At 35.9% G+C, this 18,830-nt stretch overlaps 2 protein-coding genes across 3 annotated transcripts; both read left to right on the forward strand.

Annotated features, from left to right (window-relative positions):
- Positions 1-8,524, forward strand: LOC126597246 (protein NRT1/ PTR FAMILY 2.13-like). Of its 2 annotated transcripts, XR_007614183.1 has the most exons (5): positions 1-325; positions 632-849; positions 2,437-3,017; positions 4,218-5,146; positions 8,418-8,524. XR_007614183.1 is itself a non-coding variant. In XM_050264030.1 (4 exons), exons 1-4 carry the CDS (start codon positions 136-138, stop codon positions 5,086-5,088), a joined length of 1,860 nt encoding a protein of 619 aa, XP_050119987.1. In that variant the 5' UTR covers positions 1-135; the 3' UTR covers positions 5,089-5,153. The 2 variants fall into 2 exon arrangements, 1 of the variants encoding a protein (XP_050119987.1); XM_050264030.1 differs by lacking the exon at positions 8,418-8,524 and having other exon boundaries at positions 4,218-5,153.
- A 5,647-nt stretch (positions 8,525-14,171) lies between these two features.
- On the forward strand, positions 14,172-18,830 carry LOC126596788 (uncharacterized). Its single transcript, XM_050263448.1, has 3 exons — positions 14,172-14,877; positions 18,405-18,576; positions 18,677-18,830. The coding sequence occupies exons 1-3, from the start codon at positions 14,172-14,174 to the stop codon at positions 18,828-18,830; spliced, it is 1,032 nt and encodes a 343-aa protein (XP_050119405.1).

The following is an 18,830-nucleotide window of genomic DNA, read 5'->3' on the forward strand; positions in this document are numbered from 1 at the left end:
AGCAAAGCATGTTACCTCAAACTCACAACTCTTCATAAGTGCTTTTAGAAAAGCACTTCCTCAAAGCTTAGCTAGCCGCTTCCCGCTTAATCTTCTTGCATGTTGATAAGCTGAATTAGCAGATCAAAATACATAATGGCGATGATGGCTGAAGGCAAGAAGCAGCAGCAATCAAGCCACTGCCTCTACGTTACAAAGTGGTTTCAGAAAAGCACTGCCTCAGAGCTGTCACACAAATTTCCTAGCCCAGATAAAGAACCAGTTGATAGAAAACGTGATGTCACAAGAAAACCTGGTGGTTGGAAGGCCATGCCTTTCATCTTAGGTCTCTCTCTCTCTCTCTCTCTCTCTCTCTCTCTCTCTCTCTCCCCCCCCCCCCCCCTCTACCTCTCTCTTTCTCTCTCTCATGGAGGATGCTGCACCGAAATCGTTGTGTCCCAGGTCATTGATGAAAAAATATGCAAGTTTTTTTGTCGACATGATCGAGCACGGGATGCTATCGGTGGCAGTTTACTCTCATTCCATGATGTGTTAATACATCTTTATCCATTATATTGCGGTCAAAGAGTCTAATTTATTAAAAGATGATAAAAAAAGGAAAACGTTTTTAATGGTGGTGGTGGTGGTGCAGGAAATGATACGTTCGAAAGGTTGGCTGCTTTTGGGTTGCTGGCAAACTTTATGGTGTACTTGACGAGGATGCTACACCTAGACCAGGTTTCAGCTTCCAACATTATCAACATCTGGTCTGGTTTGACCAATTTCGCTCCTCTCCTCGGTGCCTTCATCTCCGACGCCTATATCGGCCGCTTTCGGACTATTGCTTTTGCGTCCATTTCTTCTCTCATGGTACCTCTCTTTCTAACTTCTCTCTCTCAATTATATACTTATTTTTATTACTTTTTGGCCAATGCTTTCTTTGTTTTATCTTGGTAACTTCATTAGTTTGGCAACTGTTTGTGCTAATATGTTAATATTTGGTTACTATTAAATACTACTTTGACTAAATTTGAAGATAATTTATAAAAAAAATAATTTAAATCGGAATTTGTTTAGTCATCTAAAGTATCGAATAAGTTTTGTTAAAAAAAAAAAGTATCGACTAAGTTAACACTGTGGTACCAAGTAATATATTCATAATGAACCGTCAATTTATTTTGACATATTCGAATTATTAAACGAACTGCTATTCGAATTTCGAATGAGTTTTTGTATGGATAATCTTCAAATGAAAACTAAGAAATTGAGCAGTTTCGATTATTAAATTTTCACAATAAGATACTTTTTTTTTTTAACAAAATAAAGATACATTATTAACAAGTCAGAAAATAAGTTCATTCACCAAAAAGTAACACAAGTATTATCCACTTAATAATGTATCAAATAATGTATATAGATATAAAATATTGAATTTAACAACTAATCACTCCTAAATCGTGTATATATTTTTCAGATATATGATTTATAAATCTGTGGCCCTTCTAGGGCCATTCTACATTAATTAATATTTGTTTCATGTGTCATGTGCTTTAGTACTCTATGGTTGTGGGGTTTAACTTTTAGAGGTGGGAGAGCGCCGGTGATGATCTTGTAGTTGGCTTTGTTGTCTTGTTGTACGCAAAATCTCAGAAACTCTTTGAAAAGGTACCCAGTGAGTTGATATATGGATTGGAAAGGGTAAGGGTTCTTTAGCAAAACCTACCCTTTGTGCACAGTTGAAGTTTTATTTTAATTTTTTACATGAGGTTATTAAGTTAGAAATTTGAGTTAAGTTGCGCAATAAATCAAATATAATTTTGTGTTGAACACGTCAACTACAGAATGAGAGAAATCGGTTGAAGTTGAACTACCAGTATAATAGGAAATCCAATAAGGGAACCCAATAATTGAAGCTAGAGCTACCAGTCAATATGGTATACGGTTTTGGAAAGCTTAGCCAACATTTCGAAAACACTCGAAATGTTACGTGATGAATAACAGTAGTCTTGTTCATCCAGTTTTGATAACAGTCGTCTTTTTAATCCTGTCTTCATTTAAAATCTACTAGTAAATCAATAATATAAATATTATAATGGAAAGTTCGTTACTCATTCGTAATTTGTTATTCGACAAGTTAGGTTACGGAGAATCCCATTTGAAGATTCTATTGTTTCAAGTTTAGAGAAAAATAAACGGGTTTGGTTATGATAATGACACATCCGAACCCAATCACCTCGTTGCCATCCCTAGTGTCACTTTCATCAGTTTTAGAAAAGATTATTAGTTCCACTGCGTATACAATTTTGCTTTGTAGTAATTTTTTTTTAATTGTAAGAAAAAAATTGCTACAAATTTTGAAGTACGTAAAAGTTCAATTAGATTTTTCTCTATGGAACTCCTTTTTAACTTTTTACCGCTTAGTTAATTTATTGTGTAACATTACTTATATAACAACAGGGAATGGCGACAATTACTTTAACAGCGTGGCTGCCGCAGCTGCATCCTCCGCCATGCAGCCCACAAAAGCAAGCACTGAGTCAGTGCACCGGTCCAACCCGAGCTCAACTCGGTCTCCTGCTACTGGGTCTAGGGTTTCTGTCCATAGGCTCAGGTGGCATCAGGCCATGCAGCATCCCATTTGGCGTTGACCAGTTTGACCAAACCACCGAAGAAGGAAAGAAAGGAGTGAAAAGCTTCTTCAACTGGTACTATGCTACGTTCACAGTGGTCTTGTTGATCACCCAAACCGTAGTGGTTTACATTCAAGACAAAGTCAGCTGGAGTTTAGGGTTTGGGATCCCAACGGTGCTAATGGCTTGCTCTATCCTGCTTCTGCTTATCGGGTCTAGGGTTTACGTGCATGCAAAGCCACAGGGCAGTATATTCTCTGCGATTGCACAAGTACTTGTTGCTGCTCATAAAAAACGCCACGTTAAGCTTGCGGAAGAAGCAGAAATTATAGAAGTTGACAAATTCTATGATCCTCGAATATTCAAGGGGCATTACGCCTCTAAGCTCCCTCTCACAAACCAGCTCAGGTAACAAATCTTTGTCGTGACAGATCGATCAGTTCTTTATTCATTAATTAATCATTGATTTGAAAGTATTAATATGTGTAAAGTTGGCATCTCCGGCTTAATCTATTGATTATAGATTTTAGGTTTCCAAACATGAGAGAGGATCCTCGCCGAATCCTCTAATTACATTCGTTCATCATACTACTAACTTTTTTGTCAAGTACTGTTTATATTCAATTTTAAATAAAAAAATTTACAATAATTTTTTATCGCACGATTTACGATGAACGATGAATGAATGTAATTTGAGGATATCTAGGATGCTTACAAAGAGGATCCGGCAGGATCCTCACTCTCCAAAACATATATGGAGTGGCCAAAGTAAAGTTTAATTAGGTTTCTTGAGGACGTGTTTGAATTGTGACAATTATAATTATACTTAATGATTGTTGTCTAACCTCTTTGTATTACTTGTAATAATTTTTCCTATTTATTGATGGGAGATTTTATTTGACTTACACAAATGACAAGTTAAATATTCAGTTATTACAGATATAAAAAAAATCCAATTATTATGACTAACCGCTGACTGGTTTGGCCTAATTGAATTGACAAATAATCATTAGCTAATCAAGAACCATCATCACATCACACCGGATTTTTTGTTTTGAACGATCATCACATCGGATTAAGACTCAGATTACATAAGTATTCATAATATAAGCTCATCGTTAACCACCGGCCGTCACATTTGTAAGGTGGGGTCCATACTTATATGTTTATAATATTATAATATTTAATTTCGATGTCCCTGAAAAATAATAGTCAAGTGTTTTAGTTGAATTCAAATTCAATTGCTTAAGTTGCATCTATTCGTTAGAACTTTAAGCAATAATCACCATGTTTCAAAATGGTGGCTTGAGTTCCGTCCAAATGAATTAAGAGAAGCATTTTCTCTAATGTCATTTATTTTTTGTTAGTTAAATTCCGAGTCGTGTCTTTAGAGTACGGACTATATGAAATTCGCCAGAGTCCAAAGTATGAGGTGTTTAAACTTTGGATTATAGATTGTTGAATCCTATGTGACAGACGTCTACCAAACTATAAGTACAAGAGTAGAGATGAAATTTTGTTTAATATGAACTATGAACTGTGTTTCTTTTAATTTTTGATTTGTTCATCGTGTTAATTAACAATCTTTGTTCATTGTATTTTCATTAGGTTCTTGAACAAGGCTGCTGTAATATTGGATAACGATCTGAAGCCTGATGGTTCTCCAGTCGATAACTGGAGGCTGTGCAGCGTGCAACAAGTGGAAGAACTTAAATGCGTATTAAAAACAATCCCGATATGGTCAACGGCCATAGTTAGCCTGACCGCCATGATACAGCAGGGCACGTTTACTGTGTCCCAAGCTCTAAAAATGGACCGTCATCTCGGCGCTAACTTCGAAGTCCCAGCTGGGTCCATCAGCGTCATCTCCTTTCTCACCATTGGCCTCTGGCTCCCAATCTACGACCGGATTATAGTCCCGTCCCTCAGAAAATTTACAAAGCTCGAAGGTGGGATTACAGTCCTGCAGAGATGTGGAATCGGGATTATATTCTCCGTCCTGTCCATGGCAGTGGCCGGAGTAATCGAAAAGGAGAGAAGGGATTTTGCAAATTTGCACCCTGACGCACATGTGTCATTCCTCTGGCTAGCCCCGCAACTTATTCTGATGGGGCTCTGTGAGGCGTTCAATATTATAGGTCTGCTGGAGTTTTTCAATCGGGAGTTCCCCGACCACATGCGAAGCGTTGGAAATGCCCTTGTGTCTTGCTCCTTTGCCGGTGCGAGCTACTTGAGCAGTTTCACGGTGACTGTGCTGCACCATGTGACTGGGACAGAGAAGCACCCGGATTGGTTGACCAATGACCTCAATGCTGGGAGATTGGACTACTTCTACTTCCTATTGGCTGGGATTGGGGTTCTGACTTTTGCCTACTTTCTGTTTTGTGCGCAACGTTATCATTACAAGGCCACAAATGTGAACGTTGAAGAGAAGCCATATGATACTGATCAGGTGCAGTTAGGTTCAACAAATGCTTAAACATGGCTCTGTATATATGCAAATAAAATCCAATCAAATCGAATCAACCTGTTTTAGTATTAGATGTTAGAGATTTCAATAATAATAATAATTATTATTATTAATATATATATATATATTAATATATAATATTTATGAATATATAAATATATAAATATATATGACCTAGTGCTGGTGCCATCCGCAGCATGCATGCGGCAATATGTTTTGAAAGGTTGGATTTAATTCAACCTTGTACCTTTTGGTTGAATTACAACTTTTGGTTAAAAGATATGATGTTTACTCAAATTGTATGAGTAGAATTAAAGGATATAATTAGTCAATATTTATTTTCTGAAAATTCTAAATAAAACATATGTCTTTTGGGTCAACACTATTAAGAAGAGTTGTGTGTCTTCAACTAAAATGAAATGGCTCGATGAACGGGTACTTTGATGTCTATAAATACATGTTGTGGTATAATGTTTCATACACAATTCATTCAGAAATTTGTTGTCTACATAATTTCTTTGCTCTCTTTTCTCTACGCATCACATTCATACAATTTCTTTCTAGTTATTTCTAAGGGAATATAATTCGGTTTTGCTAATCGAATATTCCATACTTTGTTGTATCCTGGAAGTGATTTGCCAAGAACCCTTTAGCAAACTCATTCGAGTGAGGGCAAATAACACTTTAAGGAAACGATTCAAATCGTACCTCAAAGTCATTATTCGGATTATTCTCCATAAATCTACATTTAATCTAACAATCTTAAAGTGTTATTTTCGTTATGGATAACAAATCTGATAACATGGCTTTGAAGATTATCAATCAAGATGTCTACAAGTTAGACAAATTTGATGGATCAAATTTCACCCGATGGAAGGACAAGATGCGTTTCATGCTTACTGTTCTAAATGTCATATATGTGTTGGACCCGAAATTGGAGCCTATTTGTGAACCAAGTGACAAAGACTCAGACAATATAGTTGCCGATCGAAAGAAGCGTGAAGAAGATGAATTGGTATGTCGAGGACACATCTTGGGCACATTATCTGATCGTTTATATGACCTGTATGCACACATTCAATCTCCAAAGGAAATTTGGGAAGCACTTGAACACAAGTACACAACGGAAAAAAAGAGGTACAGATAAATTTTTAATGTTCAAATATTATGAATTCACTATGTTTGATAACAAACTCATCCTAGACCAAGTTCATGAATTAGTGGTCTTGGTCTCAAAGCTTCGTGAACTTAAAATAGTTATTCCGGATCCTATGATAGTTGGAGTTATTATGGCAAAATTACCCCAAACATGGAATAACTATAGAAAGAAACTTCTACACATGGTGGAAGATATTAGTTTGGAGAATTTGCAAAAGAGTATTCAAATTGAAGAGGAAACTCGAAATCGTGATAAGAATTTTGCAAATCAAGATTTCTCTAAAGTTCACATTGTCGAAGGAAACACATATAAAAAGAACTTCAAAGTCAAAATTGACAAAGGGAAGTTTAAGAAGACCAATTCCAACAACAATCAAAAGAATGAAAATGGTGTATGTTACCATTGTGGAAAGTAAGGTCATTACATTCGTGATTGTAGACACAGAAAAGCAAGTGAGGAATATGCCAATAAGACCAATAGCGCAAATATGGTGGATTTTTACAATTGCCGGAGGAGCAATTTCTTGGGCTTCGAAGAAGCAAACATGTATAGCACATTCAACTATGGAATCTGAATTTATAGCATTAGCAGCAGGTAAAGAAGCGGAATGGATTAGAAATTTGTTATTGGAAATAGAGTTGTGGCCACAACCAATGCCATCCATTTCTTTATACTGTGATAGTGAGGCTACTTTGTCTAGAGCATACAATAAGGTATACAATGGAAAATCTAGACATATTAGCTTGAGACATGAATATGTCAAGCAATTAATAACTGATGGAGTTATTAATATTGTTTATGTTAAATCAAGTAATAACTTGGCTGATCCGTTAACGAAAGCACTTTCAAGAGCTTTGGTAGTTAGTACATCTAGTGGAATGGGGCTAAAACCCTTTACTGAAAATTAGCCACCAATAATGGTAACCCGACTTTATCTAGAACATCACTAGTTTAAAAGTTTAATGGGTAATAACAAGTTATTGTTAAGTGGTTGTGCAAGCACTGAAAATTATTATATAGCTCATTCCAGGATGATCAGTGCAAGACTGCTACATTTAGGAGGATGAGTTTTAACTCTTAATGAGGTTATTTGTAGTTATGTCTATAGTAGCAGGGACATGGGAAGGAACCTCACCTATATAAACATAAGAAGTGGTGCCGGTTCTGCCAAGAGTTGGGTTTTCTCTTGTAAATGTTCATGAAACCAGGATGAAGCACAAGGCCATAATAGTGCTTAATTAGTTCAGAAATTTCTTTAAGGAAATAAGACATAATCATGTGTGTAGTAATTCCGGTTTTAACATAAGAATAGGTGGTTTAAACTTAGGTCACCATCGCATTCGTTATAACTTTGAATCACTTACACTAATTAAAGGTTTAATTCGAAAGACACCTTTATTGTATGCATGATTATATCGGTATGCTTGTGATAATTATAAAGAGAGAATTATTGTAATATCATTTACCATATTATTGAAATTGGGAAGGATTGTTAGAGATTTCAATAATAATAATAATTATTATTATTAATATATATATATATATATATTAATATATAATATTTATGAATATATAAATATATAAATATATATGACCTAGTGCTGGTGCCATCCGCAGCATGCATGCGGCAATATGTATTGAAAGGTTGGATTTAATTCAACCTTGTACCTTTTGGTTGAATTACAACTTTTGGTTAAAAGATATGATGTTTACTCAAATTGTATGAGTAGAATTAAAGGATATAATTAGTCAATATTTATTTTCTGAAAATTCTAAATAGAACATATGTCTTTTGGGTCAACACTATTAAGAAGAGTTGTGTGTCTTCAACTAAAATGAAATGGCTCGATGAACGGGTACTTTGATGTCTATAAATACATGTTGTGGTATAATGTTTCATACACAATTCATTCAGAAATTTGTTGTCTACATAATTTCTTTGCTCTCTTTTCTCTACGCATCACATTCATACAATTTCTTTCTAGTTATTTCTAAGGGAATATAATTCGGTTTTGCTAATCGAATATTCCATACTTTGTTGTATCCTGGAAGTGATTTGCCAAGAACCCTTTAGCAAACTCATTCGAGTGGGGGCAAATAACACTTTAAGGAAACGATTCAAATCGTACCTCAAAGTCATTATTCGGATTATTCTCCATAAATCTACATTTAATCTAACATTAGATATATCCCAGGAATATTTAGTGCAATTTTCACATTATGGGAGTTGTAACTTATTGGTATGGATATGTTCATATAATGAATAAAATTGCAAGAATAAGGACATGTATGATCTTAAGTGGATAATTATAATTTTTTTTTTCATATAACGATATATTATACCAAGAATTAGGGAATAAATTAGTTTTAAACTCGACATTCACGAGATTCAAACATAAAATCTTTCAATTGCAAATAAAGATGATACCAGACCCTTATATTAATTCGATATTATTTATTATAACTAAAATATAAAACCCATAAAAATAATAATGAAATTTTTTTAGTAGCCCAACTATATGTATTGTCCTAATTTTCTAATACTAATTATTGTGCAACACATAACATGACACAAATTGGTAAAAAAAGTCATGAGTAGGTGCAAAACAAGAAAATGTGAGCAGACAAAAATAAAAAATTTCAAAAATCATTTCATTTATGAACATATTTAACCTGATCCGTTTTGAAAATCATATACGGGAAAACGTACCACATATATGTAGTACCAATAAATTCAAGCATGCCGAGTTAAGTAAAGAATCCAACGCATCACATCGTAATAAACATCTGTGGCATTGCATGACATAGGCACTGGCGTCAACCAGCTCAAACATGAAATGTAAGCACTGTCCACCAGCACATATGAAATGCAGACACTGTCCTAGTGTGGGACGTTTTGGTGGACAAGATTACTACTGAGATCGCGCATGCAACACGCCTAGAATGCTAGAGTGAGAGGTTTTGGTCGACAAGACTACTACTGATGAGATCTTTGTTTGGAGGCTTCTTGGTTGGTTTCCAGTATGTGCGAATATGAAGCTTTCAATAATGATAGTGATCGGTTCGGTGCTTTGCAATTTGCAAGGTGGACTAGACGAGAAAATATGAGCCATAGCTAGGCACGTTTCTGCCAAATTGTCTTATTGCTTGTTGCGAATCTGGAACCTTCTCTTGTTCTGTAGAATTTATGGTTGTAGTTTCTTTACCGGCGGAATGTTAGTGAAGGCAGAATTATTGGAGAAGGTGATGGACGAGGAAAAAGAAAGGTGAAATGTGAGAGATGAATTATTAAATCAGAAACTATAAATAACTTTAACAAGAGCTAATCCTCATCTTCTAGAATGTTAATGCACCAGCAGAATCTCCGAAGTACTCGATCTACTGTTTACAGGCTTACAGCAAGCTTGCCCTAATTAACCACTGAAGGAGACACGGAATGGTCGTATATAGTGTGGATAAAGTCGTCTAATCAAATTCAATAGAGAAATTATAAGGGACTCTCTCAAAATGAGATTATTTATAAACTCTTTACCACCTTATAATTTAAGGTTAATTCATATCCTAACATTATAAAATATTGAGCCAAAAAATGATAGGTGACAGAGAATCCATAAAGAGTTACACTCTTAAGAGAGTCCCCTTAGCATTTCACAATTGAATATATACGAGATTGCAGGCCGCAAGTGCTGTGTATGGTTCAAATTTAACGTTAGCTTTTAGTTACCGCTGCACAACTACCTGATTCTGGTCCCAATCAATGTTAATAATACTGTCATATCTACTAGTCCTTGCCATAGTAAGCTACCGTGTGGTGAGAAGTCGACCTGCATGCATGGACAGACCAGGACCAGCAGCTTAGTTATATAAAATAGACCGGAGTTAGGGAGTATAGTAGATTTTTCGCTCTCAATATTTATATTTTAATCTCAAATGCAATGTTCAAATTCTCACATTTGATTCCGAAAGTGGTGGATTTTAAGACGTGTGATATTCAAAACGAACATAGATGAGAAGCCCTAAAGTATATTTTGACTGATGTCTACCCAGCATTTGTCTTTATTATTGGAGATTGCCTGAATGATTGATTGAAACTAATGCTTTCACTAGTAAAACGTTGCTCAGAAGGAATTGATGGAAATCAATTTAATTTAGAACTCTGTTCCAAAAGGGAAGATGATTTGAAATCCATTTTAGAATTCGGTTTGGCTTCTTGGTGGTTGTTTGCTGTTTAACATTATAGTTTAGTTGTATTTTTTTCAATTTGTAAGTTACATGTTTTAGGCTTAACTCTTGTGTACGATGAGTTCAATGTCATATAGAGTAATCTCATTTCGCCTCAAAAAAAAAAAAAAAAAGGGAACTTTAATGAAAATGGTTTGGACTAAGTTTATTTTAACAAAAAACCATGCTATAAACTTTATTTAATGAAAAACCCTTAAATTTTAATAAAAAGGACAAAAAAACTTAATTTTTAACGAAAATGTCACAATTTAAAAACAAAAAAACAAAAAACCTGACGCGCGCGCAGTCTATTTATGAAACTGAACACTGCTTATAAAACTGAACACTATTTATGAAACTACACTATTTATGAAATTGAACGGTACTATACTATTTATTGGTTCAATTTCATAAATAGTGTCTAGTTTTTTGTCCACTTTCATAAAATGATGTCTAGTTCTTGATCATGTTTCATAAATAATGCCTAGTTATTAGGTCCAGTTTCATAAATAATGTATAGTAATTGGTACAATTTTATTAATAGTGTCTTTTTCTTGGTCCGGTTTAATAAATAGTGTCTAGTTATTGGTCCACTTTCATAAATAGTGCCTAGTTCTTGGTCATAATTCATAAATATTGTCTAGTTCTTACTCCAGTTTCATAAATAGTGTATAGTCCAGTGTTCAAATTATGCCTAATTCTTGTTTTCGTTTCATAAAAAATGTCTACTTATTGATCCAATTTCACAAAATGATGTCTACTTATTGGTCTAATTTCATTAATAATGTATACTTATTGGTGAAGTTTTATAAATAGTGTTTAATTCTTGATTCAGTTTCATAAGGTTTGAAACTTAGACCCTTATTGGTGAAGTTTTATAAATAGTGTTTAATTCTCGGTAATTATATTTAAAAATCTGTTTTCAATTACCAAATTAAAATTTCCTCATTTTTTTCATATACCTACAATAATAAATGTAGCTCTCCATCCAATTTCTTGAGTTTGGGTGTCATCTTCGAGAAATTTTTCCTTGTGCCCGTAACACAAATGATATACCACATGTTATTATATAAGTGAGGTGGAAAATTTTATTTTTTTTGTTATTAATTTTTTAACACAAGATTCTCACAACTTGTATGGAGTGTACCATCCCGTGTTCTGGGCACATTGAAAAGTTTCTCATCATCATGACTTGTCACATCCCGGCCCGAGGCGGACCACTTCCCGGGTCCGCTCCACCACCGTAGCACGATATTGTCCACTTTGGGCCCCGACCACGCCCTCACGATTTTGTTTTTAGGAATTCACGAGCAACTTCCCAATGCAGGAGGTGACGTAAATAAACAGGTATGTACTTCATATCTCTGGCTAAATCACAATCACCCTAGGTGCAGTTTTATGAGCTCATATTGGATCTAACTTAAGTGCACAGTCTTGTCGTACAGACCTTATTTATGGTTCCGACTCGTAGGTGACTAGCGATTTATCGCCCGGCTATTATGAGAGATTAAAATTGAGCATAATTATATTACACCCAATCTTGTCGTACAGACCATTTTTTAGTGGTTCGAACTTATGTGCAGTATATTGCCGTATAGGTCATTGTAGTGACTCCGGCTAGATTGACTTTTAAGCTATGAATTCAGCTGTACATACTACCACAGGGGTTCCGGCTAACATATCATATATCTATGAAATCATTCTTACTTGGATTGTTTACTTTGTTATATTTTGGCATGGCATACATATGAATATGATTATCTGAAGCATGAATTGAATTGTTATGATTTCATATATATATATATATATATATATATGTATGTATGTATGTATGTATGCAAATGCTTATATCTTGATTATGGGAAAAAATTATACATGTTTTACAACGAGGGGTTAGTATATTGATAAATGAAATGGTTTTGTAAAACATTTGTTTTTGCCCACTCACGTTTTCTGTTTTGCGCCCCTCTAGGTTTTAAGTAAGCTTGTTGTTGGTGGCTTGAGGACGTCGGCAGTTCTGACTTATCTATATCATAGTAGGACATTTTTGGTACTGTATAAGTAGTACTTGTCCTCCTGGACTGCACCTAGACTTTATGCTCTGATTAGGAGTGTTTACTGTTGTAAATAACTCTTATCACTTTCTCTTTAGTAGTGCACTCTAGTAAATTGGTTTTCAATTATTCGTATAATTTTTATCATTATCGCTTCCACATTGTGCACATGGCTACGTCACTCTCATGTGACGGTCAGCATGCCTTGATGTCGGTCGGGGTGTGTCATGACCAGTGGCCGATCCACATTGGGGTCAATAGGGTCGCATGACCCCTTGGAAGCCATGGAAACAACCTTAGAGACCCCTTGGAGCTGCTGGTGCGACCTCTTGGCTGCACACCAAGTGTTCGACGAAAGGTCTGAAAAAACTCATTGGCTGGGCTGGTTGAAGACGAAGGCGCGCGCGCCTGTTTTTTTTTTTTTAAACAACCTGGGCAAAACGACGTCGTTTTGGCCCAGGAAATTTTTTTAAATGACTTGGCCAAAATGATGTCGTTTTGGGCCAAGTCTGAACAAAAAAAAATGCCCAACGTGTCCTGGGCAGGTCTGAACAAAAAAAAAAAGCCCAGCGTGTCCTTTTCAGCCCTATTTCACATAGATCCGAAGCCATTCATTCCAAACCCCCAAATTTCTTTTGTTTTCTCCTCCTCCAACCCTAAGTTCCAAACTCAATCCCCCACAAACCCTCAACTCCATCTCCTCCCTTGCTGCCGCCATTAAGGTGCCTTTGTGCTGCCGTCGTCGTCACTGTGGTGGTGGTGCCACCAGCTTTGCTCTTTGTATTTGCTCATTGTTATTGTGAAATTTCACAATTCAAGTAAGTTCAAAACCCTATGTATGATATATTTAATTTAATTGAAACCTAATTCATATTTATTTTGATTATATTGATGGTTTGTTTATATTGTGAGTTTTTATTTTCATTATTTTGTATATGTAGAATGCAAGATGAGATATTTAATTTAATTGAAATCCAATTCATACTTATTTTGATTATGTTGATGGTTTGTTTATACTGTGAGTATTTATTTTGAATATTTTGTATATGTAGAATATATTTAATTTAATTGAAATTCAATTCATATTTATTTTGATTATATTGATGGTTTGTTTATATTGTGAGTTTTTATTTTCATTATTTTGTATATGTAGAATGCAAGATGAGATATTTAATTTAATTGAAATCCAATTCATATTTATTTTGATTATGTTAATGGTTTGTTTATATTGTGAGTATTTATTTTGAATATTTTGTATATGTAGAATTATTATGGAACGGTTTTTTAAGAGAAAGTCATCATCAGGTTCGGGTAGTTCGAATAATGTTGATAGTTCAAATACTGTTGGTAGTTCAAGAACTCCAAGTTCAAGACAAAGTCAGTTAGATGGTGTTTTGGGTAATCTTGAAGCGGATCCTGGATTGAGAACTCGAATAATAGATTATGATGCTAATATGAGAGATGAGGTCCGAAGATCATATCTACAAAAATGACCTTGTCAACCTAGAGGTCATAATTTCCCAATAATTAATATGTCGGGAATTAATCGACGCTTCATTCCCCAATGGTTTGATGAGTTTGATTGGTTGGAGTATAGTATATCTAAAGATGCGGCATTTTGTCTCTATTGCTATCTCTTTAAAACCAATTTTGCACAAATGGGTAGTGAAGCTTTCACTGGAGATGGATTTAAAACTTGGAAGAAAGGGAGAGAAAGATTTAAGATGCTTGTTGGACCGGTTGGGAGTGTTCATAATAAGGCTAGAGAAGCTGCTACAAATTTGATGAATCAAGCTACACATATTGAAATGGTAGTGAGCAAACACTCCGACCAAGCTCGTAAGTCTTATCGCACATGCTTGAATGCATCAATCAAGTGCACTAAGTTTTTATTGCGACAAGGTTTTCCTTTTCGTGGCCATGATGAAAGTGCCACTTCAAGCAATAGGGGAAATTACTTGGAGCTATTGCAATTCCTTGCAGATAATAATGATAAAGTTAGAGAAGTTGTGATGGAAAATGCTCCGGGGAATCTCAAATTACTAGCTCCTAGCATTCATAAAGAAATTGTGAATTCATGTACCCTTGAAACACTTGATGCTATCATGGATGGTCTAAAAGATATATTCTTTTCAATATTGGTGGATGAAGCATGTGATGTGTCAGTGAAAGAGCAAATGGCTATGGTGTTGCGTTATGTGGATGACAACGGGCATGTAATTGAAAGATTTGTGGGTATCCAACATGTTACCAACACTACTTCAAGTTCACTAAAGGATGCTATTAACACATTATTTTCTCGCAACGGTTTGAGCATTTCCAAGCTACGAGGACAAGGTTATGATGGTGCTAGCAATATGAGAGGTGAGTTGAATGACCTTAAAACAAAGATATTGAGAGAACAAGCTTGTGCATATTATGTTCATTGCTTTGCTCATCAACTTTAACTAGCTCTTGTTGCCGTAGCAAAGAAGAATATAGACATTGCCTCTTTTTTTGCAATGGCTAATACTGTGGTTAATCATGTTGGAGCATCTTGTAAGCGGCATGATTTACTTAGAGGGCAACTTCAAGAAGAGCTTGTGATAGCTTTTGAAAATGATTGTCTTATAACGGGGCGAGGCTTAAATCAAGAAACAAGTCTTAAACGTGTCGGTGACACACGATGGAACTCACACTATGGTACCTTGATTAGCATCATTTCCATGTTTTCATCCGTGGTTCATGTGCTTCAAATGGTTATTGATGATAATCCCAATGAAAGTGCGGGTGAAGCAAATAAGTTAATGAGAGAAATACGTACTTTTGAGTTTATGTTTCACCTTTTCTTGATGAAAGTCATATTGGGACTCACAAATGATTTGTCACAAGCATTGCAAAGGAAAGATCAAGAAATTGTGAATGCCATGGCTTTAGTGAAATCATGCAAGGAAAAGCTACATTGGATGAGGAATAATGAGTTCGATGCATTGGTTGATGAAGTATCTTCTTTTTGTGAAAAACATTATATTGATGTTCTTAACATGGAAGAGGCATTTATACTTCCAGGGAGGTCAAGGTGTAATGCTCCAATAAAGACAAATCGTCATCATTATCGTGTGGAGCTCTTTATTTATGTCATTAATAAGCAAATTACAGAGTTAGAGGATCACTTTAATGAGGTAAATATCGAGTTGCTTATTTTTTTAACATGTTTGAGTCCGGAAGATTCATTTGTAGCTTTTGATAAACCAAAGTTACTTCGTCTTGCTTAATTTTATCCTCAAGACTTTTCGGATGAGGATCGTATGGCACTTGAAGATCAACTTGAGATTTATATTCATTATGTGTGTTCCAGTAGTGATTTCTCTCAATTGGAAGGGATTGGTGATCTTGCAAAAAAAAATGGTGGAGACAAGGATGCATCAAGTATTCAATTATGTATATTTGTTCATTACATTGTCTTTAGTTTTACCAGTTGCAACTGCTTCAGTGGAGAGAGCATTTTCTGTCATGAATATTGTTAAGGATCCACTTAGGAACAAAATGGGAGATCAATGATTGAGTGATAGCTTGCTTGTTTATATTGAGAGAGATATTTTTGCTTGTATTGAAAATGAAGCTATAATGCTTCGTTTTCAAAATATGGACGATTATAGCTTGTAATATTGTTTCCGTTATGAATTATGAATGAAAGTACTATGATTTCATTTTCAACATGTTTTTCCATCCTAAATTTTTTTTTGGACTTTTACACTATGACCCCTTGTGGTAAGATTCCTAGCTCCGCCAATGGTCATGACTACTGTTAGAAAACAACACCACAAAAATAAAACAGGAGAATGTAATTCAATTCGAAGTTTTTTTTTAATTTTTTTATTCTATGCAAAAAAAAAAAAAAAAACTATTAATGTAGTTGAATGATGGGACAAAAGGTAGGAGAAAAAAAGTGGACTTGGGGGGAAGACGCGCCCAGTGCTAGTGGGCTTGTTATGTTTTTTTTATTTTTTATTTTTTAGTCTTTTGTCCTTATTATTAAAACAAAGTTAGTGGATGGTTTTTGATTCATATGTAAATATTTGAAACCCTTTTCATTAGTTTTCCTAAAAAAAAAAGAAGCATGTCCGACTAAGCAAACTTGTACTAGATCGCCTCATGGGACACATTGCTTACTCATGTCTTAGGCAAATTAACTAAACAAATTATACTTTATTAATTTATTCATCATTTTAACATTTACTTTTAGATTTGCCTATTCATGTTGAAGTATGCAACAATACCGTCACTTAGTATTACGGTCTAGTAGTATTATTTTTTACTTGTAAGTGAGAGGTTTTAGATTCGATTCTCACCAAATACGAAGTTGAACTATATTATTATGGCAAGCCTATTATTAGGCTTATCCCACTCTCCTCCCTTATAATGTAATACTATCGTTTGTTTTAAAAAAAAATGCAACAGTACCTATTTGGGGATATTTTTTAGTTGTGATGGGAACACGGATGGTACACCACGTGTTTTTATGTAAGTGGTGGAAAATTTTAATTTTTAAGTTATTAACCTTTTAACACACATATCCAACTATTTACAGAAAGACAAGCGATGTACCGTCTTGTGTGACGGTCACATTAAAAAAATTCTCCCTATTAGGAGAAAGTAGGAAAGAGATTTGCCTACTCAATTGTCTAACGTCTGTACTATTTGTGGATGCAAATGCCCTCACACCTGTTGGGCTGTTCGCAGGAAATGGCAGCAGGTGTAGAGATCTTCTTGCTTTATGAAACATAGGATTGCTTCCTATTTTGATGTAAATTCTCTCTTTAATTGGAAATTAGATCATTCTAGAAAAAGGAAGTAAATTTCTCTCAAAACCTATTTAAGTCCACCTTAAGTGGGTTATTAAATCAACTTTGGAGAGCGATTTATTCTACCCAACAAGAGAGAGAGCTTAGAGGATATTTGTTCCCCCTCCTCTAGCAATTTTCTACATCTTGCCCGTGCAAAGGACCGTCTTTCGTTGCTTTATTCGTCTTCTCTGTGCCGCACCAATGTAAGAAAAATTTAATTTTTCTTGTCTTATTCTTGGATAGTGCTGTCGCGGGGCAGCCGTCGGGGTGGTGCAGCACGTCGGCTGGCAGGGGCCAGGAGTCGGCTCGGCATGGGCCGAGAAGGCGTCGTGGCAGGGGCCACTGCTTGGGCTGTTTGGCTTGGCTAAAGCCAAAGGTAACTTGTGCGGTCGGGGTCGCGGATTGTGGTGCTGGGGCGCAGTGCTAGGCGAGCCACATAGCTCATGTCCTTTGGGCTCTTGGACCTTACTCGGGCTAGGCTGGCGACTGAAAGAAATGAGGAGGTCGTGGGCCTCATGGGTTACTGGAATGCTGAGCATGCAGGCCTCATGCCTGCTAGAATGCTGGGTTGATCTCCTCTGCTGAGTACCATGAATGGCATTGGCTGCTTAGTTCTCTTCATCGAGAGAAAGGTAGGCTGTCTTCGAAAGATGAGGTAAAGTGGATCAAGGTGGATGCATTGGCTCGTCTGATCGTTATCGTAGAGCTTACTATGAATGAAGGTGGAAAGAAGAAATCTTGCCCGCCTACTCAAGAAATGCTGGTTAAGAGAAAACGGAAGACTTTTCCACTGCTGCTCATGATGATATGTCTGCTGTCGAGAGGCCTGTGATTGGCATGACTTTTTCTAATGGGAAGAAAAAGAAGTTGCTAGATCTGAGCATGTGGCGCCTTCCATGTTGAGAATGGCTAGTACAATTGTTGATAAGATTGCTTAGCGTAAAGGTTTTATCATGCCCCTAGTGCCGAAGTCTGTACTAGGTCGTTCGTTGGGAGCCAAGTCTGGTTCACATTTGGAGAGACTTGCTATTATAAAGAGTGGTAAGGTGGACTCTGCTGCTAAAGTGGAGCTAAGGGCCACTCCATTTGTTACTGAGACTGATTCGCCTGCTAGGAAGGAAGATACTACTCGCGTGGGCAGCTGTGAGAAATCCACTAAGCCTGCTTCTAGGGAAACTGCTGAGATCTATGTGCTTTTAAAATTAGATCTGCTTGAAGTCATGGACGCTTGTGCCAAGTTTGTTAATAGCGGTAGAAAGGTTGTTTGCCCAAGTTCCTTTGCAAAACATACGACCCAATAGAGAATGACTGCTCTGCTTGCTATGATGCATATGTAGCAAGGCTGTTAAAGAGATGGCGAAGATTATGGCAGTTGAAGCTTATTCCTCAACCGAGGAGATCAAGAGGTTGGATTATGAGCTTGTTGCTTTGAAGGGAATGGATGAGCCACAACTCGTCGTGTTAGTTTGCTTGAGAAAAATGAGCAGTTGA

This window comes from Malus sylvestris, chromosome 13, assembly GCF_916048215.2.
Source record: "Malus sylvestris chromosome 13, drMalSylv7.2, whole genome shotgun sequence".
In the NCBI taxonomy this organism is placed as follows: domain Eukaryota; kingdom Viridiplantae; phylum Streptophyta; class Magnoliopsida; order Rosales; family Rosaceae; genus Malus; species Malus sylvestris.